Genomic DNA, 24817 nt, shown 5'->3' on the forward strand with positions numbered 1-24817 from the left:
TGAGCTTGTACACGCTGTAGTGAATAAAGACTCAGAAAACAGCAAGAGGCAAACTCCAACATGCAGTCAGTTTCCAAGTCTGGCTAAGCTTTCCTTGATAACTGTTCCACTGACTACGACAAACCTCACGGCCAAGCCCTGAGTCACCGAGAATGTGCCAACCCAAGGTTGTGGACACAGACAGAAAATGTATAGTGGCCATTCCTGGAAATCTATCCAATTGTGGCTGTTAAACATAAAATTGTTGGGCTGTGAGATGGCTCAGTGGGAGGAGGTGCCAAGTCACTTTATCTAAAATCCAGAGTCCCAACCCCAGAATGCACATGGCCCAACTCCCCCATGTTCTTTAGTCCAGTGAATCAGCTATAGGGAGAAGGCATGGACACTGACTGCAACAAACCTTAGTGTGGGAACATGTAAAATACTAAAGAAAGAATGGAGATGCAGCTTGCTGGCACAGAGCAGAAGCATGAGGTCTTAAATTCAACCATCAGGATTACCAACAAAATCAAACCTACAGATAAAATTACACACTAAATCTGTAGCTTTACTTTTTAAATTATTCAAAAGCATATATTGACAAGTTCGTGTGTGTGTGTGTGTGTGTGTGTGTGTGTGTGTGTGTGTGATGCCAGATTTATTCAGCTGCTGGTTATTTAGCAATAGATAGCTTGCATCTGTGCTTACAGACTATGTATTTGGTGGAAGGCTATAGACAATGAACAAATTTGTATTTAATAAAGGAGTGTTTACTGCATGTCAGGTCCCACAACAGCCATTTTAGAGCTGATGAATAACAGAACCTCACACGGCTAGACACTACTAATCTCACTTCAAGGATGAAGATGTAGAGGACCAGAGAATTGCAGTAACTTGCTGTCTCTGAAGAAACATCAAAGTAATCATGTGATAAACAAGGAAGAGATGTGCTCATGGAGTAGATGCCCAAATGATGAAAGTAGACAGGACAGCCAGGGCTGCCTGTGACGCTCCAGTTGGTCACGTGATGCATTATTTTTTTTCACTAGGTTTCTGACACCCAAATGGGATGAGGGCAGCCAGAGTTTTCACCTTAGTTTACACATTAGATGATTCACTTGAAAACAGAAACTATTTTCAGAGCAGATTTCCTCTCTGCGCTATTCCTTGAGCAGATAAAAACCCTTGAGATTTCTATCACATTTTTCCAAAGTCTAATTGCTTCTAAGCACCACAGATTTAAGAAGGTGCCTGGGAGTATTAAAAGAAAGAAGGAGGAGGAGAGGGGGAAACAGGAAGAGGAGGAAGAGAAGGAGAGGGAGGAAGAGGATGAAGAGGGAGGGGGGGAGAAGAGGAAGAGGAAGAACCCGTTTTCTCAAAGAAGAACCTGGTTTCATAACAGTAGGACACGAAAACCTTAAATGCAAGCACTTGACTAGTATGTGGCCACCAAGCCTTCACCAGCTAGGAGCAATGCTGCTCCAGGTGGGTGGAACATCTGCACGTGCTTCCATGTTTGCTTTATCGGCTCTGCTAAAGAAAGCATTTGTCACCTTCCATTTTAACTACACCCCCTTCCTCACAGCACTGCCCTCCGGGATCTGTAACTTGCAAGTGAGTTCCAGACTTACAATTTTATTGCCTATCTCTTTTAGAAACAGGGAGCTGAGTTGTTGGCCTCTGTTTGCCACTTCCCAGATATACAGCTGTCTAGAGGGCTCTTGGACCTCTCCTAGGGTGATAATTGTGGCCAGTAACAATTTGTGCTTTTACAAGTGGTTGCTGGGAAAGGAAGCAATGTATATCTTCCACAAGACAGCAAAGTCTGTCCTCTTCTCCAGGCTGCAAAAAGCTGCTTTCATGGTCATGGCCAGAGGAATCACCCACTGCTTTACATGCACTGGAGTCAGCCCAGCAGCTCCTGCGACCACCATGGCTAAGTCCTGTCTATATGGGGTGAAATTTCCTGTCCTCTCTAAAGCAAAGGGTACTCTTAAATACCAGGGTGTTCCCACTTCACAATTTTCTTGTGGGAACAAATAGTAACCAAGACCATATGAAATTCATTCACACAGACATATTAATCTTAACGGAAAAGAAGTGTTTAGTATTTATTCTCCATGGATACTGTAAGAATCTTCTGATTCTTACATCAAGGAGACATTTCTGTTTAAAACTTGAACTTAAATTTCAAATCCAAAATTATTTTCTCATACTTACAAGGAAGTAACCTCTAATTATCTTCATAGACTCGTCAAGAACACTATTGACTAAATCATTCCAGAATGTTCATCTGCAGGTTCTGTGGCGAAAGGAGAAACCTAATGCTGCCACCAATGTAATAACTAGTCGATGTAATAACTAGTTAATGTAATAACCAGGGTTAACAATATAATAATTAGGGTTAGTGTGCCTTATAAAAAGAAAGTACTAAAGATTTGTGGATAGCTTGCCAAATTAAAATTAATTGTTCCTAAAAATGGTAGTCTTAAACTCAAGGCACCCCCTCTCCTAGACAGTTCTGTCAGCTGCCACACACTGCAGAAAGCCTGCCTGGGCTGCCTGATAGGGGTCATACACATTTGCTCCTGGTTACAGGATATGCACACTGCATGAGTACTTTGCTTCCATATTTGGCATATAAAATCATCTAATCTAAATTTCAGTATCCTACCCAATTTCATTTCATATTCGAACTTTCCCTTCAAGGCATTTTCCTCACAATGATACATTCTCACAAATATGTGCAATCAAAATGAAAAACACAAAAGTGCATAGTCAGGCAAACCAAAACAAAAAGTTAAATCATGTAAGAACTGCAAAAGGCCGAGTGGAAAGAATCACAGAACTCACCATTATTTCAAAGATGAGAAAATGGTAGCCCTGTCTGTGAATTCTGATGAAATTTTTGTTTTAAAATTTAGCTACTTGGAGGCTGGGAGAGAGCTCAGCTAATAGAGTCCCTGCCACACAGGCATGACAGCACGAGCTTAGGTCCCTAGGACTATGTAAAGACCCAGACTCTGGTACGTGCACCTACAATACCCTGGAGAAACAAAAATACAAGAAGTCTGGCACATGCTAACCTGTGGTCAAGCCAGATCGATGAGCTCCAGGTTCAAAATTTCATCTCAAAAAACAAGGTGGAGAATGAATAAAGATACTGACCTCTGACCTCCAAACACTCATACTGACATTGACCTCTGACCTCCATACATTCATACTGACATTGACCTCTGATCTTTATATACTCATGAACAGCCATAGTATATACATGTGTTCTCATTCTTGCCCTCTCCCTCCTTCCTCCAACACACTCCACAAATTTGGCTACATACTATGTTCAAATTACTTAAAACACCAATTTGTACCCAGCTCTCCGCTGACCCTAGGGCTGATCAGGAAGAGCTGATGAACAGCCTGGGATTCAAGGGTTTGGGGCTAACCATCTCCTCTTTCGGCAGATCATGGCTCATTTCCCCCATTTTATATCTCAGATTCAGCAGCATATTTCACTTGGAAAGGGAATGGTAGTCGTGGAGAGATGGCTCAGTGGTTAAGAGTGCTTGCTGCTCCAGTGGGGGATCCAAGTTCACAGCACTCACAACAATCAGCCAGCTCACAACAATCTGTAACTCTAGCTCTGCGGGAGCCAACACCTTCTTCTGGCATCTGCACTCACACCTACAGACACAGACCCACAGTATACATAATTTAAAACTTTAAAAAATCTTTTTAAAAAATAAAAGGGATTTCATTACTGTAACAAGCCACTGAAGGTGTTCTGAACACTTAGACAGCTGTCATTTCCGTATCTAATCTATATGTATATCTATTTTCATTTTAACAATCCCTGTAGCCCTCTGGGGTAAGACTGGAGGTCTGATCCTAAAAAAAAAAAAAAAAAAAAAAAAAAACCCAGAATGCTCAGGAGGATAAGATAATGGCCAAGGGCACATGAATTGCCTGTGTTATAATTAATGTCCACACAAATGATATTTAAAATTTAAAAAAATAGAAAAAGGAGAAGAAGCATCAGGGTAGAGTGGTGGCTTCCTGGCTCCAAGGCAATGAAGGCGCACAGCAGCCAGTGGAGGAGCACGGCTCACTCCAGACAGGCTACGAACCCCGGCCTGGGAGCCACTGAGCAGCCCTTACCTCGTCCTGCTGATTTCCTTACTCCAGCCACCCCAGAAGAGTTAATGATTCAATGTTTTACTAACAGCTATACTATACTTTTATTATCTAGCTATCCTGGGAGAGAGGTGACAATTCTCAAAATAACATCTGAGGTACAGGTCTGCTCACTCTTTGTATTAGATAAAGGTTCCTTTAAAAAGCTATTAATTTAGCTGGGCAGTGATGGCACACCTTCAATTCCAGCATTTGGGAAGCAGAGGCAGATGAATCTCTGTGAGTTTGAGGCCAGCCTGGTCTACAGAGTGAGTTCCGGGATAGCCAGGGCTACACAGAGAAACCCTGTCTCAAACAAACAGACCACCACCACCACCAACAACAACAACAACAAATCAATTATATTTTAGGGCTAAGGTCAAGCTCAGCATATTTGCCCAGTGTGTGTGAGGCACTGGGTTCAATCTTAGCATCACAAAATTAATTAATAAATTCCTTAGATTTTCTTCATAACCACAGAATATATTTTGTTATGGAAAATCACCCTTGAAGGATTTTTTTTCACATTAGATTAGTGTAAAGACCTGTGAGATATAAATACAACAAATACTTTAGTAGATTTCTAAAAAGTTTCCCAAAGGTAATAAATTAATCTTTAACAACAATTTAGCCAGCCACAGTGATAAATGAGTTTTGAGGTCTGTTGAGTGAGACAGCCAAGATTCTCTCTCAACGGATGGGGGCAAAGAAATGGGTAAGAGAGGGAACGGGGCAGCGGGTTCAGAATGGAGCTGTGGGGAGAGACAGGAGAGAGAGCCAGAGGGCCTGTAGGATGAACTCTAGGACATGTCAGAGATTAGGGATGGATGGGGGAGGCTCCCAGGAACCTATGGGGACGACTTTAGCTGAGACTCCAAGCAGGACCTTCAGTGGAGGGATAAAGACACCAACCCAACAACAAAACCTTCCAACCCCAAATCTGTCCTGTCAACAAGAAATGCAGGGACAAAGATGGAACAGAGACTGGGGGAATAGCCAACCAACAACTGGCCCAACTTTAGACCCATCCCATGGGCAAGCACCAATCCATGACACTATTAATGATATTTGTTATGCTTACAGATAAGAGCCTAGCATAACTGTCCTCTCAGAGGCTTCACACATCAGCTGACTGAAGCAGATGCTGAGGGCCACAACCAAACATTGAGCGAAGCTCACAGAGCCTTATGGAAGAGCTGAGGGAAGGATTGAGGGACCTGGAGGGGACAGGAACACCATAGAAAGACCAATAGTATCAACTAACCTGGACTGTTAGGGTCTTTCAAAGACTGAACCACCAACCAAAGAGCATACACAGGCTGGACCCAGACCCCCCTCCCCCACCACCACACATATGTAGCAGATGTGCAGCTCAGTTTTCATGCGGGTCCCCAAACAACTAGAGCAGGTGCTATACCTATATCTATTGCCTGCCTGTGAATCCCGTTCCCCTAATTGGGTGGCCTTGCCTGGCCTCAATGGGAGAAATGCACCCAGCCCTGCAGAGACTTGATATATCAGGGTTGGGGGAGCCTCCACACTCTCAGAGAAGGGTAGGGAGAATGGGGGAGGGATTGAGTAAGGGAGGGACTAGAAGAAGGGCCCAGCAATCAGAATATAAAGTGAATAAATAAATAAATTAATGGAAAAGGGGAAAAAAACCCTTGAAATCTCCAAACAAACAATATATATGTATATGAATGCACGCATAAATGTATACACACATTATATACATGATAATCCTTACATTATATCATAAAGCAGTCTGGAATTCAATGGCTGAAATTTTTTAGAAAAGTAAACAGACCTCTTTCTCATCTGTTGAAGGCACAGTATTTAAATTTTTTTCACTATTTTAAAATCCTTGTTTTATTATTCTCAACTGGTTTATAAATATAAAGAGTCAAGTAAAAATACTTACAGTTACTTATCACTCCTCCCAGTGGGTCACCTTTAAAGTCAAATTCGATATCCATGTATTTGCCCTGTCAAAGAAAGACTCTGTAAGTTCATCTCAAAAGCCCATGTTTTGGAAAACTTCATACTGACTAATTTTTAGTCCTTTGTTTCAAAGGTACTTCATATAAGCATGAATCAAAGTCACGTGCCTCCGTGACTGTATACCCAACACCTAGAGCCCATCTAGATCATAGCTAACATTCATGCACACAGAGTCACACAGACAAGGAAGGAAGGGGGGGCAGGGGATCTTTTCCATCACATGATTTTTTTCACTTCAGACCTTTCTCAAATCAAGACTGGAAGCACAAGTAATAATCTTGGCAGAGAAACCGATTGGAAAGATAAGTTATTCCATTTTACAGGAGAATGTATTTTCTCCATACAAACTCCATATCAGGCAGTAAGTGAACGGTAACACTCCACGTTCCCATCTATTGTAACCAACACACAACGATGTGGTGTCACAAGCTCGGAATCAACGACTACTTATTCCTTTTAGTGACTTTTGACCCACACTGTATAGCAATATAGGGCCCAGTTCACATTACACTTTATAGACAGTATCTTAAGCTGGCTGAAGCTTAGCACAGTGAAATTTACGGTCAGTCTCCAGTGCATCACATGAACATCAGAATAACCATGAGAGCTGCTCTGTGTTTGGAAATGAGTATGTTTATTTAATTAGCATTTTGTTTCATAGACACTTTGTATATCATTTTCCCTAAGAGTTTCATCAATTTTCAAAATGTGATAGGAAGGGTAGAAAAATGTGACCACATGGCTCTTGGTCAACAAAGCAATTTGTGACTTTTTATGAGCTTACAGATACTCTCTCACGTCTCCTCTTCCACTGCCATCTATTCTTTTAAAATCTTCATGTGTAGCCGGGTAGTGGTGGCACACACCTTTAATCCCAGCACTTGGGAGGCAGAGACAGGTAAATTTCTGAGGCCAGCCTGGTCTACTGAGTTCCAGGACCGCCAGGGCTATACAGAGAAACCCTGTCTCAAAAAACAAAACAAAACAAACAAACAAAAAAAATCTTCATGTGTATTGAGCAAATGTCTCCAAATCAATTCTTCTAGGTTGAGAAAAGCAGAGGGGAAAAAAAAACCAGACACCATCTCTGCTGGGAAGGAGCTGGCAGCCTGGTCAACAGGACATTGTGGTGGGGAGACAAACTTGCCAGAACTCATGGATACACATGGTTATGCAAGGTGGGAAGACAAGGGAAGAGGAAGTGAGTTCACAGTTAAAGAAAATGTCTGAAGTTAGGTGGACAGGTATTAGGGAACAGAAGAAGCAGGCACAACGACCAGCTCTTGTTAAGACAGTAAGGGAGGGTTTTCAGCCTGGAGAACAAACTTAGAGCATTGTGACCTTTTGACATTCTCTTGACCTGAGCCATTGTTCCTGAAGGCTCCTAAACAAGGAGGCGTGATCAGATTTGCCACTTTACAAGATCACCTGATTAGTGTGCATTGGACTAGAAAGGAGCAGGACCAGATGCAATGGTATCAAGGGACCAGGGTATCAGGTGGCTGCACTGATTAAGGGAGAAATGTAGATAGCTTCCAGCAGGAGCAGCAAAAGGCAAACACGAACAGAGAGCTAGCTAGCCGGAGTCACAGGGACAGGCTGGGGCTTGTCAGAGAGGCCCTCCAGAATAGCAGGAGCACAGGAGACAAAGCAACTAGAGACGAGGAAAAAGAGGTGGGCTAGAGATTGATGTCCAAGAAGGAGCTAACCTTCCACAGGAGTCCCTGGGCACAGGAGGCAACAGGATCCAGAGAGTGGGTGGAGGGGCTTAGTGAGAGAAGAGTTGGAAACCTTCCAGGGTGACAATGTGAGTGTGAAATGTTCGCCATGGCTTGATGCATGAACATACGGTGCCAGCTGGTGGAGCTGTTTGGGAAAGCTGTGAAACCTTTTGGACACAGGGGCCAAACAAAGGACAGATGGCATAATGTCAGAGATCATCATGGATGCTTCTCCTTAAACTGTAAGCCAAAATAAATCCTTCCTAAGGTGGCTTCGTAAGGTATTTGGACACCAAGAGAAAAACAAACACAGAAAAAGCCACTGCAGGTGTATGCAGGGACACACGCACGGGCAAGACATGAGGTATAGGATTAATTCAGTTTGAGGGCCTGAAGACGTCTCTGAAGAAGCTGCCAGACAGTAAATAACAAGAATATAAGCACTGCAGAGAGGAGAACAGGAAGCCAACCACCAGTGAACTGTCGGACAGCTGTGAGACTTCCTTGCTGAAGGAATAGTCAAAGCAGCCACACCCTCACAGCTCATCTAAAGCTGGGTTCTGATGATGTCACTAGTCTACTTGGAAATGAATTGTAGCTTTCTGTAACTTACAAGTCTAGAGACTCTAAACTTGACTCTCAGCATGCTCCAGTTGGAATCTTAGTCCATGGTCTTAAAACCCCTTCCACACACTCTTAGGTCCAACAACAAGCTATGGTAAATTCAGGTCCAGGCTTCTTCATGGTGCCCAGCCAATCTTTTCCTGTTCTCCAGAGGATTTTTGAGTCCCTTTAACACTGTCTTCTACCCTAGAATCTTCTCTAAAAGTCCATAGAACTTTACCCGTAGCTTTCTGAAAAACTTAAAAATGTAAGTACTGTGCCATCACTATAGATACATCCAACTTCCCTGATCAGTCTATAAGCTTCTTAAAGAGAAGCATTCACTGGTTAAGTGTTTTCTGAGTATCTACTGTGGCACCATGCACTCTTCTAACTATTAAGAGTCTAAAAGGTACACAAGGAAGTCAAAGTACTTGTTGCCATGGTACCAATAAGTATCTCAAGTAAATGAGGACAAGATGTGGCAATCTGATACAGCAATTCTAAAGAGTAAGAAATAGCTTAGGCAAATAAAATCAAGACGAAGTCAGAGTATTTGAAAGGTATTACCCATCTGTTTGAGTTAATTTTATATCCAGCCACTTCCCTGAAGTTGTTTATCAGCTTTCGGAGTTCTCTGGTTGAATTTTGGGGGTCACTTAAGTATACTATCATATCATCTGCAAATAGTGATAGTTTGACTTCTTCCTTTCCAATTTGTATCCCTTTGACCTCCTTTTGTTGTCTAATTGCTCTAGCTAGAACTTCAAGTACTATACTGAATAGATAGGGAGAGAGTGGGCAGCCTTGTCTAGTCCCTGATTTTAGTGGGATTGCTTCAAGTTTCTCTCCATTTAGTTTGAGGTTGGCAACTGGTTTGCTGTATATTGCTTTTACTATGTTTAGGTATGGGCCTTGAATTCCTGTTCTTTCCAAGACTTTTAGCATGAAAGAATTTTGTCAAATGTTTTTTTCAGCATCTAATGAAATGACCATGTGGTTTTTTTCTTTGAGTTTCTTTATGTAGAGAATTGATGGATTTCCATATATTGAACCATTCCTGCATCCCTGGGAAGAAGTCTATTTGATCTCAGTGAATGATTGATTTCACGTGTTCTGAGATTCAGTTCTGCAACATATAACAAGGACACATGTTCCACTATATTCATAGCAGCCTTATAAATAATAGCCAGAAGCTGAAAAGAACCCAGATGTCCTTCAGTAGAGGAATGGATACAGAAAATGTGGTACATTTACACAATGGAATACTACTCAGCTATTCATTAAAAACAATGAATTTATGAAATTCTTAGGCAAATGGATGAAACTAGAAAATATCATCCTAAGTGAGGTAACCCAGTCACAAAAGAACACAAATGGTATGCACTCCCTGCTAATTAGATATTAGCTCAAAAGCTAGGAATATCCAAGATACAATTCACAGACCACATGAAGCTCAAGAAGAAGGAAGACCAAAGTGTGGATGCTTTGGTCCTTCTTAGAAAGGGGAACAAAATACTCATGGAAGCAAATACAGAGACAAAGTGTGGAGCAGAGACAAAAGGAAAGGCCATTCAGAGACTGCCCCACCTGGGGATCCATCCCATATACAGTCACCAAACCCAGACACTAATGTGGATGCCAACAAGTGCTTACTGACAGGAGCCTGATATAGCTGTCTCCTGAGAGACTCTGCCAGAGCCTGACAAATACAGAGTAGGGTGCTCACAGCCATCCGTTGGACTAAGCACAGGGTCCCCAGTGGGATCCCCAACGGAGGAGTTAGAGAAAAGACTGAAGGAGCTGAAGGGGTTTACAATCCCCTTAGGAAAAACAACAATATCAACCAACCAGAGCTCCCAGGGTCTAAACCACCAACCAAGGAGTACACATGGAGGGATCCATGGCTCCAGCTGTCTAAGTAGCAGAGGACAGCCTTGTCGGGCATCAACGGAAGGAGAGACCCTTGGTCCTGTGAGGGCTCGATGCCCCAGTGTAGGGGAATTTGAGGGCAGGGAGGCGGGAGTAGGTGCGTGGGTGGAGGAACACCCTCATAGAAGTGGGGGAGGGGGTGAGATAGATAGTTTCCAGAGGGTGGGGGTGGGGGAGCCGGCCCCGTGAAAGGGGATAACATTTGAAATGTAAATAAAGAAAATATCAAAAAAAAAAGTATTACTAAGATATCACTTGAAGGGAGACATAAATAATTCAACAACCAGTCACCCAGCATGTGCAGGTCTATAACACACTCAAAGGAGAACACAGCTGCAAAGGCGTGGGGCTGAGAAGCACTTGGGATGCCAGAGGGTCACAGAGGTGTGTGGAGCAGGGGCAGACTGAGGGGGGCTAAGAAGCGGAGACAGTGTTTCCGAGACCAGCCCTAGAAACTGCCAAAGGAGCTCGCACTATAAACGCAAATGGGTACCGAAGAGACACGGAAGAGGCACCAAAGAGGCACGGAAGAGGCGTGCTGGAACCTGTCTGCATGGATCACTCCAGCTGCCAGAAAGCAAGGCCACGGGCTACACGGGATGCGTAAGGAAACCTATACTTTAGTAAAACACAGAAACAAATCCACACACTTAATTTTTTTTCCTGGTTCTTCGAGACGGGGTTTCTCTGTAGCTTTGGCTGTCCCGGAACTCACTCTATAGACTAGGCTAGCCTCAAAATCAGAGATCCACCTCTCTCTGTCTCCCAAGTGCTGGGATTAAACGTGTGTGCCACCTCTGCTGGGCTAAAATTCTTATTGAATGGTAGCACAGGCCTTTATTACCACCACTTGAGAGGCAGAAGCGGGAGTATCTCTTTGAGTTCAAGACCAGCATGGTCTACAGACAGAGTTCCAGAACAGCCAGGGCTACACAAAGAAACCCTGTCTCAAAAAACAAACAAACAAACAAACAAACAAAAATCTTAATGAATGAGGGGCTGGACAAAACCACTTTCTGACAGTTCAAGTGCTATCCTCTTCCCTCCAGAGCCTATCTAGCTTAGCAGTCTGAATACAGTAGATGTTTCACGCACTGCTTAAGCAATAATGCTAATAAAACCCTAAACACTGAGTCTCTTTCTTAAAAGAAAAAGAAAAAGTTCCAGAAGTCAAACTAAAAATACCGGGGCATATTGGAGATACTGAGGTACGTACGTCCTTGAATGCACTGGTAACAAGTGTCAGCTATGACCAATGTGTCTTAATTATAGGTTTGTCAGATTTCTCAGTAAAGTGATCAACAAATTTATTCTAGGTTAACCAACCTGAACATAGTCAAGGGTACTGTCAAGCAATATCACAGCCACACACAAAATAGCATAGAGTCCATTATAAAATTATAACACGTATTTGGGTGTGTTATTAATCAAGTCATAGACCACAAAGCAGAGAAATTCCTAGAAGCTAGGCATGAATGGATTTAGCCTCTAATCAGGTGTTAATCTCAAATCCTAATACTCATAAGAGGATTTCTCTAAAGCTATTAATAAGATAAATTGCCTACCAAGCCATTCACGGGATCTTAAATTGCACTATAATGACCTTTTAAGCAATATAGTTTTCTGCCTTTGCATTGCCATGGCCACATATATTCATAAATATCTTTAAAAGTGCATGTACACACAATTCAAAAACAAAATTAAGTTTTATCACCTAACGAAGCCCAATCAATGGAAATACTTCACTTCAAATTCTATTCATGCAACGAGATTATCCATGTGACCAAACAAGTAAACACCTAGACCAAATTGGTTACAAGAGCTTTATAGGCTGTTTCCATGGGAAAATTCATAGCCTTGGGTTTAAGAATTTATTTAGCTTTCTACTTTCTAAGTTACAAAAGCTATTTCCATAGAGACCATTTGTTTATTTAAGATTTGGACAACCTGTGTAAGAAGAGCAAGAGGAATCTGAGGTGGGGGCAGGGAGAATCTCTGGTAGGGAAGGGTCAGAAATTACCAACGGCATGAGCAATGGACAAGAAGATTGCTCATGTAAACAATCTTTTAATATAAAAATTTGGTTAAACCACAGAAGAAAAAAAAAATCTCAAAATCCCTTCATGGAGTCAGAGCAAATCATACAGATGTACAATCCCACCTACTCAGGATGCTGAGGCAATAGAAATGAGAGACTTCAAGGCCTACCTGAGCTATGAGTTCAAGGCCAGCCTGAGGAGCTTAACAAAAGCCTGTAGCCAAAAGAAGCAGAGAGGAGAAAAAGTGGGGTACTACAAGGTATAACTTAGCAGGCATGAAGTCTCCAGCACTGCAAAAAACAAAAACACAGGTAGCGTTTGTATCTTTGTAAAGATGAGGGGTCGGAAATGAGGTGGAGAGGGCCAAACTCGACAAGATGCAGGCACGTGCTGGACAGTAACAGGCGTGGAGGTCGGAACAGCAGCAAGGGCCAGACACAGTCACGACAAGAAATCAATTAGCTTCAGTTTTCAGTACTCAGTTCCCCCAGACCTTTGCACTTACTAAGCCTAGTGGTTTCACTGCCAAGAAGTTTTAAAATACATCCCACTCTCTCTGAGGTCATCAAATAAGAGACAAAGGTGACAGAGTATACAAACAACACACACTTGATTTCTTTCTTTTTTTTTTTTACTCAATTTCTGAGTCTTAATTATGACTTCTAAATACCAAACTCTAGATGAATAAGAAATGATTATAAATAGCCTTCTTTAAGCTCATGTAATTTTTTGACTGAAGACTAAGAGAAAACATGATAAAAATACTTTGGCACTCAAAAAAAAAAAAAAAAAAACCCTGAAAATTAAAAAAAAAGTATTAGAAAACAAACAAAGAACTTTTATAGAACTTACAGTGGTCTCAACTGGGGCTGGGTGCCTTCTGACTTTAAAAGATGTGTGTATTAAGAAATATTAAACATCTGCTCGTTTAAACACACACGGACTAAATATTAGTGTTAGCACTTAAGCTTATACAAATACTTACAAATCTAGATGAGTTGTCATTCCTTACAGTCTTGGCATTTCCAAAAGCTAGTGAGAAAGAAACAGATGCATCATTAAAACTGATAGAAAAAAATAATACTGAGCAGAAACGTAAAGCAACTGTAGCACTGGCCAGGAATAACCCTGGTAAGCACAGCTTGCTGTGATGGCATTTCTACACACAATTCTCATGCAAATACATCTAGCAGAAATTTTGATAAATTTCTTAAACTGCCCTCAGTGATTAGAAATACACAGAAAACGAGCAAGCGGCGGTCTTGAATCTTGGCATGGTTTCAAGTGTTACTCCAAACTTAACTTTGCCTAGGTGGACACTGCTTGACTCCTCCTGACAGGAATCTAGGGGCAGCAGCAAGGTGCCTAGTCTTCCACCAAAACTACCCGTAGGGTTATTTCAGAAATAATTTTCTGTTATTATAGGTTTGATGCACGTGGGTGAGGAATACAGATTGCAGGGGGCATGTGAAACTGAAAATGTAAATGTGATTACATAACTACAGTACAGTAGGAACTATAAATGAGTCATTTAAAATAAAATAGAAACAATACATACTTTGTTAGCTCATGCCCAACAGGCAGACCGATATGAAACTTTCTAGAATATAAAGGGAACTAAAGTAACCCAAAATAAAATGCACAGCCCAAGTCTGTTTTGATCTTAGTTGCTTCAAGGAAGACCAATCTGCCCTGGGACTCCCTTTGAAATGAGGGTGCATGACAACTGTGGGGTGCTTCTGCTACAGGCACAGAATGGTCCCGTTGAACACAGGTGACAGCATAGTGACAAGGCAACCAAACGGTTTCACCAAGCCTGTGCACAAACACTCGCAAGCCACGCTGGCATGATGGAAAGAGAGAACAGAGTAGTGTGGTCACAAGTCACATATGTAGAGAGGCTCCCTGAGGATGACCCGACAGAACATCCAAAACCCTGAAGGGAACCCAGTCACAGAAGGCTCTTGTATAAGAGTACTCTGGCCCAGTACACCCTGCAAGACACTAAACTCTGCATTTCTACCAAGACCCCTCTCCAACCCAAGCTGTTTTGGTGATGAGGAGTCACAATTGGGACTAGCAGCACCATTCCTGAAGATGTGATTAAATGAATCTTTTGAATAAGAGGCTAGATACCACATTTCTGAAGCCTCCATGGCTTTGTCAAGTTAAATGAGGGTTGGGGTGACAAGGAAGTGTCACAGAGCACAAGACCTGGAGAGGCCACCTAGTCCCAAAAGCAGCACCTGGAGAGAAGGAGGTATTCTTTGGGGAGACCAACTTTGACCATTTAGCAGCCAAACCCAATGTGTGATATTTCTTATTAAATAAATGTTTTATGTCTTTTAAAACTTTTGTTTGTTTCTTTATTATTTATTGGAGGTGGGCATGTGGAAGTCAGAGGAGAACTTAAAAGCTGACTCCTACTACGTGGATTCTGGGGACTGAACTCAGGAAATCAGGCTTAGTGACAAGTACTTTTACCTGCTGAGCCATCTCACTGATCCCGTATCGAGCTTTTTACTTAAAAACTTGTAACTGGCTGGGTACAGCGGTGCAAGCATTTAATCCCAGCTCTCGGAGGCAGATCTCTGTGAGCTGAAGGCCAGCCTACTCTACTTAGTAAGTTCTAGGCTAGCCAGACCTTATTTCAAGAAACAAAGAAACACCGCATAGCTGTCTCAAGATAGGTTAAAACAAAATTTACAAAGTCAACAGAGAAGGTTCCTTATATTAGAGATGCTTGAGCCAAGTATGGTTTGATAAGTTCCTAACACCAAACTCTCACTTCAAAAGAAGATAGGCTGACATGCTGTACACTGAGAGAGAGGAAGCACTGGAAAGTGCTCACCGAAGGAAAGACGCCGAGGAAGAGGGGATTCTCACCAATTCACTGCCAACCAAAAGTCATCTGTGAATGCAACCTTGATGACAGTGGACACTTGACCTGGTCCCCATTAAACTGTGGCATGTCCCATGCTTTTATGGGCTAGTCCTTTATGCTAGGTTTGAAATGTAGGCCTGCCAGGTCAACTAATTAGTACAGGACTAAAGCCCAGCTCAAGAAGCTGACACATAAAGATCAATACACTGTGGCTTGACAGTCAGGGGGGTGGGGGGGAGAGAAGGGCTGCTCCGGAACTTGTTCAGAACCCCATCGGCAAGCCATAAACCATCATTTCCTCAAACAAGTCTGAGCTGCACATCACCAAACACAGCCCTAAACACTCAAGACTTTTACTTGGAAATCTGAAACAAGTGCTCCATTATAGAACACCCGAGACACATTCCACAGTTGTTGGTTGGTTGCTTGGTTTTTTTTGATTGTTGTTTTATTTTTTTTATAAAGTCTGTTGTTCTAAATATTCATTTACAGTAGCAGCTCCAGTTAAAAAGCAGAGCGTTCCCATAAAAGATAACACCCACCCACAGTGGACATTTCTTCCATTTCCTGCACTGCAGCCTCATTTCAAATACCACCAAATAAAAAGAGCCTAGTCAAAAATGCAAGCTGCAGCATTCCAGTCCCTTGTTCCTTTCGACCACAGCATTCCTAAAATAAGCGTGTGCAGAAATACAGCTCATGCAGAGCACATAACCTAAAAGCAAGGGCAGGAAGCAAAAAGGCCAAATCTCAGATTAATAATGTAGAGGTGCCACTTCGTACAGGCCATACCAGTTAAGAAATGAAGTAGAGATCAAAATCTACTAGCCTATTGGGCTCCATGCCTCTCCTGTGTCGCCCGGCAGCCACCTTAGTGGGCGTGCTGTTTTCTCTGAAGCACAAAGTCATAGTCTACGTTCAGAGTTCAAGAATATTTTCCAGAGAGAAGGAGGGGCCCAGCCAGAGTAGAAAAGGCAACGGGGAGGGATTGCGACCCTCCATGTCAAGGGTTGCCTACCAATCCCCAGACAGCTCTGCTTTCATTAGCCTTCAATCCTGTCCTTCTGCGCTTGGAGCAATGGGGTTGAGCCAAACTATTCCTCTAGCCCAGGTTCTAAAAGTGTGCTTTTGACTCCCTGGGGGACACTGCCAAGGTTTGGAGACTTTTTTCTTTTTATCCCAACTGGCACCTGGCAAGCAAAGGCCATAAATGCCAGGACAAGCCTCACACTCATAACAAAGACAGGCCCAACACAGCAGCTCCAAGGCTAAGAAAGCCAACTGGTGCTCCAACTGTGTTAGTCACAACACTGAAATGCTTATACTGTAAGGTAAATTTAACAGCCTCCCTCCAATAGGGAAAAGCTGGAATTTCATGATTAAAAAAAAAAAAACAAATTTACTCATTTTTTTAATTTTATGTGTATATACATAATATATACGTTTTATATATTTTTTATATATAAAATCACACATGCAGGCAAGCACACATACAGATATATATGTACACACACACATACATACATACACACACACACACACACACACACACACACCACATCCAGGCCTAGTGTCTGCAAAAGCCAGAAGTAACTCTGGAAGCAGAGTTACTAACAGTTGTGAGGGGCCATGCGTGTGCTAGGATCCAACCCAGGTCCTCTGCAAGAGCAGCAACTGTTCTCATCACTGAGCCATCGTCCAGGATCCTAAGTTTATTTTTAATGTAAGCACAGTTTATACCAAAGGTAAATGTCATTCTCTATCAGGTGAAAGAATTCATCTCTAACTCATCCTGGATGATGGGCCGATGTGCTTGCCCCTTTTCCTCGTTCATATGTCAAAGCTTGAACCCTTGATGAGACAGAATCGAGAGGTGAGCCTTTGGGAGGCACTTATGAGTGTGGAGCGTGGAGAAGGGACACCAGGGAGCTCGCTTCTGGTTTTGTTCCCAAGAAACACAGAAAGGAGAGCTCTCATGAACAAGGTGGGAGTTGCCTCTAAGATGAGATACGCTTCCAAATGAAACCTACCTTAGTAGGATTTTGTTCTTAGATCTCTAGCCTCCAAGAATATGAGTTAGTTACTGGAGAGCTAACAACAGAGCTTGGGAGAAATGGATAGCATTGGGGCTTTCTTTAGTCCTTGATTTCTATGACAACAGACATAACCAGCCAGAGGCCTTACCATGAATGATAAAACATCACTGCACCATCAACTGCAAAAAAAAACCAGTCAATTTCTTAAAAGCAACCAAAAATAACTTAAATAAAAATTGAATGGCAAAAATATGTTCTAAATGGGAAAGCTCAGCACTTGAAACAAAGCCTCACAAGGCTGGGGCTGAAGTCCTCAATAGGCCCTGGCCTGAACCATGGCCTCCCTTTCTGAACAGTCGGCAGTTGAAGCAAACTGAAACAGAGTTTGCTGTTTGAATCACAAGGACCAAGTAGGAAATTCTTACCTTCCAGGACAGGGTTGGACTGGAGAAGCTGTTCCTTGACCTGATTAACTTCTGCCCCCTTTCCGCACACTGCAGCGACATAGGACATGACGAGCTTGCTGGCCTCTGTGGAGGGAAACAGCCATGTTACTCAACTGTAAAGAATTGTTGGATCATATTTGGAGAGAGGTTCCACTAGCTGCTTTCCGAACATCTTTATTGTTGGGCAGACACATGTTCTGGAAACGTTTTCAGCTGTGCATTTTAAACTGACATATCATCAATTCAGCTAGAATACGGCTTGCGCTTGAAGCTTATTTCTGAGCTGTTAAAAACGAAAACTTAAGTTACATGGTCAACAAAAATCTGAGGAGAATCACATTTGGAGTAATCACGCACATACGACTATGGTCTGTTTGTGATTCAAGCCAAAAATAACTTGAGCATCTGTACATCTTTGCCAAATGTATTTCTGAAGCTTAAAAGAACTGCTTTCCTTCAAAATAGTTTCTGAGTCAAATCAGTTTGTTCACGATTAGGTCAGGCTGATTACTCTTCAGTTCTGAAAGTGAGAAGCTAATGGGGATTTACAATCCTTCTTGGGTAGTCATTTTGTACATTTTATAAGTAACCCTGAAAGTCAAGCTGATGAAGAACCCATCACACAGAGCAGACAATTCTTAGCTAACGTGGGGGAGAGGGACAAGTTCTGTTTTCTGTTTGTTTCATTTTTCTTGCCAGTCAATGACTCTCGAAACATCATCTACACAGAACCACCCCCTTTAACACTTAATTCCAAGGGATAGCATATCAGCAGGTATTCAAAGAGGTGATTCAGGACCAGTGAGTGTGTGTCCCCAGTAAGGAAAGTACAGAGAAGAAAGCATCTCTGTCAGAGGACTTCTTAGAACCTTTCATATGCCTCTACATGCTGCAGAACTCCAAAGGGGCTCTAGAAAGCTACAGATCCTTCAAGTCTATTTGCCATGGAGTCTGTCCATGTGCCTAGTTCCAATGATCCATGGTCAACATCTAAGAAATACTCAACTAAGAGCCAGCAGAACAAAATACGTTGGTCTGGGTAGTCAGGGTATGCAGATCTAGCATTGCTTCAGATTTTTATTCAGTACTATACTATCTATGGGCAGGAAGCCTTTGTCAGGTATGTGATGCTTGCTGCGCCTGCAAATGGATGAACTAAGGCTACCCTGGCATGTCTGTTTCTCATGGGAAGCTTTAGATAGATTATAATACCATTTCCTCAGAGCAAATGGTGGATGAACAAGCTGAACAGGATGTGAATGTGCACGCGGATGCCTTGAACAACATACAGTGTCAACTAAGAGGAAGCGAGATGCTCCAAGAATCTACATAGGTCCTAAAGCTCTGGTGTCCTTTGGGAGTACTAGCATTTATGTCATAAGGAAAGAAACTTTTGAACTGGGGGAGTCTTAAGAACCACAGGTGGAGGGTGTGTACTGGAGTTAAGTCTCAATCCGGGGAATAGAGTTAAATCTCGATCAGTTTCCTTTCTGGGTAATCCAAATGGATCCATACAAACTCTCTAGAACTCTGTGATGATACACTACTGCTACCTCCCTTTAACAACCACAAAAGTGCACTGATCTTTTTATCTTTGCAAGATCACATGAAACAGACTTTATTCACATGAAACAAACACAAAGTCCCTGTGTGGTTTAAATAGGAATGGCTCCGTAGACTCATGCGTTTGAATGCTTGGCCCACAGGACCTGGCACTATTGAGAGCTAGGGCCTTGTTAGAGGAAGTGTGTCACTATGGGGACAAGCTTTGAGGTCTCTTGTGCTCAAGCTCCACCCAGTGTGGTACACTGCTGCCTCCTTCTGCTACCTGAGAATCAAGATGTAGACATCTTGGCTCCTCCAGCACTATGTCTGCCTGCGTGCTTTCTCAACTTGTTTCCCACCGTGGTGATAATGGACTGACTCTCTGAAACTGTTATCCAGCCCCAATTAAATGGTTTCCTTTATAAGAGTTGCCATGGTCATGGTATCTCTTCACAACAATGAAAACCCTAAGACCGTCCCCAAACACATATCCCATTATTCTCAGGGATTTGCTGTATACTTGTTTCCCTTGAGTCTTTAGTGACTATATTTCCCTCTACCCTTGATCTGAACTAGCAGTCCTCTTCCTAGATCTGGTGAATGCTGACATCCTGTCTGCTGGGTCTTGGGCTTTGCACAGGATCTCTAGAAATGGAGTCTACATCTACAGTCACTTGTCATACAACACGCTTCCTGGACCTTCCTCATTTTCTGTCTCCAGAGTACCATTCATTGCCCCATTACATACTATTACACTCATATATCCTAGGGATTATCTCCCTTTTTTTAGATAAATTTCTGGTTCTTCCTCTCTTTACAAAGCTAGCAAACTGAATCTATTTATGGTAAAATAACTCTCTTAAACAGAATATGCTTTAAATAAAATAAAAGGGTAAATTTTTTTTTGTTAGTTAAGTTAAAATAAAACATAAAAGGCCCAGGCTGCTTCGTTTATTCCAGTAACTGGAGCTTTCGTCAGTTAAGCCTCACACTTGAGACTCAACCACGATGGCTCCTCTGGAAATCCTGTTTTGGTCCAGATGAAGCTGGGAAGAAGGGAAGGGGTGAAATAAGAGCCCACTGGTGACACTCGACCTGGTGCGGCCTCTTGGAGCCTGTGGATGGCCCAGAAAGAGGTAGGACTGAGTCTGGAAGCACATCTCGTCCATTGGGTTTACATCACCTCTTACAATACACATAAACCTACAGAACCCACTCACAGGTAAAGATGGTTTAATTCAGTGGAAGGTGGGCATGTTTACTAGCTTTAAAATATACTTAAACAATCCAAATAGTTTTCTAGGTATATTTCAAGGATATCACTCAAGTTTTAACGACTTATTTCTAACATTCTCACATTCTTAATTTCCTTAAGGAATTCTACTACACAACTCATTTTAATAATTCATTTCTAGAAACAGGAATTAAAAATACATTTTTCCAGGAGACCAGGATGAAGGCCCGGTGGGTAAAAATACTTGCTGCTCATGCCCGACAGCCTTGACTGAGATCCTTGTAGCCCATACAGAAGTCACAAGGTCAGGGGTAACCCCTGGAGCTGTCCTCTATCCACCATACCACGCCTCCACACACAAAGACATGCACTTCTTTTTTTTTTTTTCAAATAAGCCATGTTGTCTAAAAGAGATAACTCCTGCATTTTTTTTCACTGACATTATATCTCATCTTTAACACAAGTAGTTCCTGAGACAGCTGTTACTTTTAAAAACCCCAGCAAATGTAAGGACAAGCTGCACGGCTGTGCTGTGTGGACATTTTTTAGCCTCTCCACGCTGGGAATGGGAGACCATGCTTATCACATGAGGTGTTCCACTTCCTTTCCTTTAAGCCCGAAAGTTTGAATACATTTGAATCTGTATTCAAATCTTTATGTATTTATAAAAACTAAATCTTCATGTAATAGCCCCTATAAAGGAAACATATGCTGCTGAAGATAGGGAAGATTTGGATATCATCCTAAAGGTTCAAAATCTAGTTTTTAAATTACTCACTGGTAAGTTTACAAATACAGAGTCTTAAACTTGGCAAAATGTAATCACACTGCATTACAATCAATGAGGACTGCATTATGTTATTTAACCCAGGAGTGTTCAAATTTATGTCTACATGAACCTGCGTTCTGTTAGCAGCTAGACAAAATATGATTATCAAGGTCAAAATTTCTTCTCATAGAACATGGTAGGGCATTTAAGGTTTAGCACATACTCTCTATTACCAGACAGGTGACCTGTAATAGTATACTTCTCACTCAGAACATCTGTGCCATAATTAACTCCTACATGGAATGAAAAGAGCTTACGGACAACTTATTCTGGAGACTTTAAAAGACTATAAGGGTAAAAAGTAACTAACCTGTCTGTATTCATTGGCACTTGGCCTTGGGTTTAAATAATGTTATTTTATATGTGTTCCATAACCAAAGTTAAAATGAATTCATATACAATAACTTTTATTGAGAGAGCATTTTATAATGGTGGTAGATGAATGAAAAGGGGAAAAAAAACAGACACATGATCCTAACATGGGACTCCCTAAGACATTAAAACCTCTCTGCATGTTCACCAAGAGGGTTCTGCTTGGATTCAGTCTCAGGACTGGGCAGATGGGGCTATAAGTATAAGAAAACTTATTTTAAGCTTTTAGTCACAAATTTTTAGTAAACCTGTGTTAGAGTTAATAGACACCTGCAAGAGTTGCACTCACAGATGGATGTGATAGCATACGTGTCACATAAGGTCAGGTAAGTCTCACACGCACGCACAGACACACAGACACACAGACACACACACACAGACACACACACACACACACACACACACACACACACAGTGTACAGGGGTTCTGATATATTTATCTACCTCTCTGTCCTCATGATTAAAATAACAAAGTTGTTCTAGAGACCCAGCTGTTACCCAGGTCTGGTGTTTGAGAGACATTAAGAGTAAGACTGCCTGCCAGGTGGTGGTGATGCACACTCGAGCACTCAGGAGACTGAGGCAGGTAATCTCTGAGTTCAAGACCAGCCTTTCGGGACAACCAGGGCTATATAGTGAGATCCTGTCTCAAAAAGCAAACTAACTAACAAGTAAATCATCTACAATGAAGCCATGTTTGTGTTCAATGAAACAACCCTTCTGCTACTTAGAAGGACATCTTCTTCAGAGTCCCCAGGGCTTCACAACCCAGCTACAGCATATCCAAACTAATCAGACAGGCAGCCAGGAACTACATCAATGAAAACAAAAGATGAGAATTTTTTGATAAGAAATACAGTCGTGGGGCCAGCAAAACGGCTTAGTGAGTAAAGGGGCCTGCAGCCAAGCCGGGCAGCCAGAGTTCAATACCTGCGACAGACACACATGGTGGAAGAAAGCTCGGTTCCCACTAGTTATTCTCTGACTTCTACACGTGTGACATGGCACATGTGTCACACACACACACACACACAAATAACAAACAAATAAATAATAGAAAAAGAAGAGAAAGAGAGATGCGGGTTTTATTACATGAGGAGTGTGCCTTGTAACATTTTCACTGAAATAGAATCTGCTGTCTCTTGAGAGAGCCACAGACTCTATGGTGATTCATATAAAGTACATGTGTCAGGAAGAAGCAGAACAGAGTGTGGCGCATCTTGGCCCTCAGCCTGCTTAGTTGTTCTTCTCCAGCATGGTGTTTTCAATGCTTAAGTCGGAGCCTCATGGCTGCTGGGTAAGAGATCTATCGCACACATAAACCGGACCCAGGTCATTTGGGGTTCAGATGAGCAAGGCAGGCTCCAGAACTGTGCAAGAAGACAGCTGATGATTTCCTAGAAACTGATGGAACTGTAAAACTAGCTACTGAATAACTTATAATATTTGCTTATGTCAGGATAGTGGTTTCAGGGGCAGAATGTACCGTGTCCTTGGAGACATGCTCATCTGATGGCTGCCTCCTGAACCCGCAATAGTTTGTGCTCCTGCTCCTAAAGCTTGAACAGTTTGCCACGAAGAATGTGAATTCACAGGCGTGAACTCCAAGTTCACTGCCTAGAAATAGCTGGGCACTTTTGAAAGGCATGATGAATTTTTTATTTAGCACAGCAGTGATGAATTAAACAGCACCCCCAAAGCACTCAAAGAGCTCATGCCTCTCCCTAAAAGCCCATATTATATAACCCAGTAGCAAAAGAGTGTCTCCAGTGCTTATGACTAATAACCTCATCATCTGCTGAGGGGTTCTTATGGCCCAGTTAAATTAATTACTTCATATAAAACAAGCCCTCTGACACTGCGTGGCAGTTCTGTCTAAGCTACTAAGTATTGATTCTAAATGAAAACACTCTATGTAATGTACATTTTACACTCTTTGTAAATGACAATTCTAATCCATCTCATGTACCTACTAACAAAAGTTAAATAGTTCTGCATGTGTGCAGAACTAAAATTACTAAACTTGTGAATATGATTTCAAATGTAGTCTGGCTTCTCTCCTCCTCCCAAATTCCTCACAATACAGTCTCTATATTTAACTTCTAATATTTCATTTTCTCATAAATAATTCCATGAAACAGAGACTTTTAAACACACACAAATCCTGAGCTTTACTGCATTCTAGAGCTTAGTAACAACTTAACATCATACTCAAACTGGAGGCAACTTTTGTATGACCAGTTCTAAAAATAAAAAAAACACAGAAGAAGATACAGTGACCACCGAAGCCTGGGTCTCCACAGGGACCAGGTGTAAGGAGATGCCATTAAGATCCGTGTGAGAAAGGGGCTTAGAGGTTAGCACCTACCAAGAGTGCAGCTGAGTGGGTATGGATGCCCGCTGCTCTGGAATACAGCACTACCTCTCCACATGACAAGGTTGTGATAATGGACAGTTGAAGCACAAGGCCTCAAAAACAGGCCAGATGCTTCCAGTAACCTCGGGGCAATAGTAAAAGATGACCCAAGGACCAGTCCTGGAAAGCCAGCCAGCCTACTACCAGTCCATGCCAGGAGGTGTCGTTATGACAGTCTGTTTTGTATGTGGGTGCTAATGTGAACTGTTAGAGTCCACATGTTTCTACATCTCCTTTGCTTTAGTAACACCAGTCAGCAAGCTGGTCAGCATGGCCTTTGACTCTGAGGCTGAGAGCGCCTCCAGCTGCAGGCTGAGCAGCACCTATCTCACGTGCTGCAACTGTGACAGCCCTGCAAAGTCACGTTCAGGTTTCCAGAACCGGAGGAAGGAATCCATCCAGGAGAGCAGAAATGGACGGAAGGATTACAGGTGACAGTCAGGGCCGTGCAGCCAGTACGGCAGCAGCGACTCAGCAGAAAAGCACACCCAACGGAGGGAGAGCCCCATGCAACCAGGCACTGTACTGACGGAACGAGGTGCTTTTTCTTCTGCCTTTTTTTTTCTTCTCAGAAAGTGTGACTACCAGTCTTCTGAATGAAGCCGCA

General features: G+C 42.3%; 1 protein-coding gene across 3 annotated transcripts in view; it reads right to left on the bottom strand.

Annotated features, from left to right (window-relative positions):
* The window catches only part of Myo1b (myosin IB), a 164097-nt gene that overhangs the window by 57042 nt on the left and 82238 nt on the right, over positions 1–24817 (bottom strand). For all 3 annotated transcript variants that reach the window (XM_052192679.1, XM_052192681.1, XM_052192680.1), the window contains exons 5-7: positions 17794–17898; positions 13434–13480; positions 6074–6137 (exon numbers count right to left, since the gene is read on the bottom strand). In XM_052192679.1, the coding sequence (XP_052048639.1) occupies positions 6074–6137; positions 13434–13480; positions 17794–17898 (216 nt within the window). The remainder of the gene's footprint in view (positions 1–6073; positions 6138–13433; positions 13481–17793; positions 17899–24817) is intronic.

This window comes from Apodemus sylvaticus, chromosome 9, assembly GCF_947179515.1.
Source record: "Apodemus sylvaticus chromosome 9, mApoSyl1.1, whole genome shotgun sequence".
NCBI lineage: Eukaryota > Metazoa > Chordata > Mammalia > Rodentia > Muridae > Apodemus > Apodemus sylvaticus.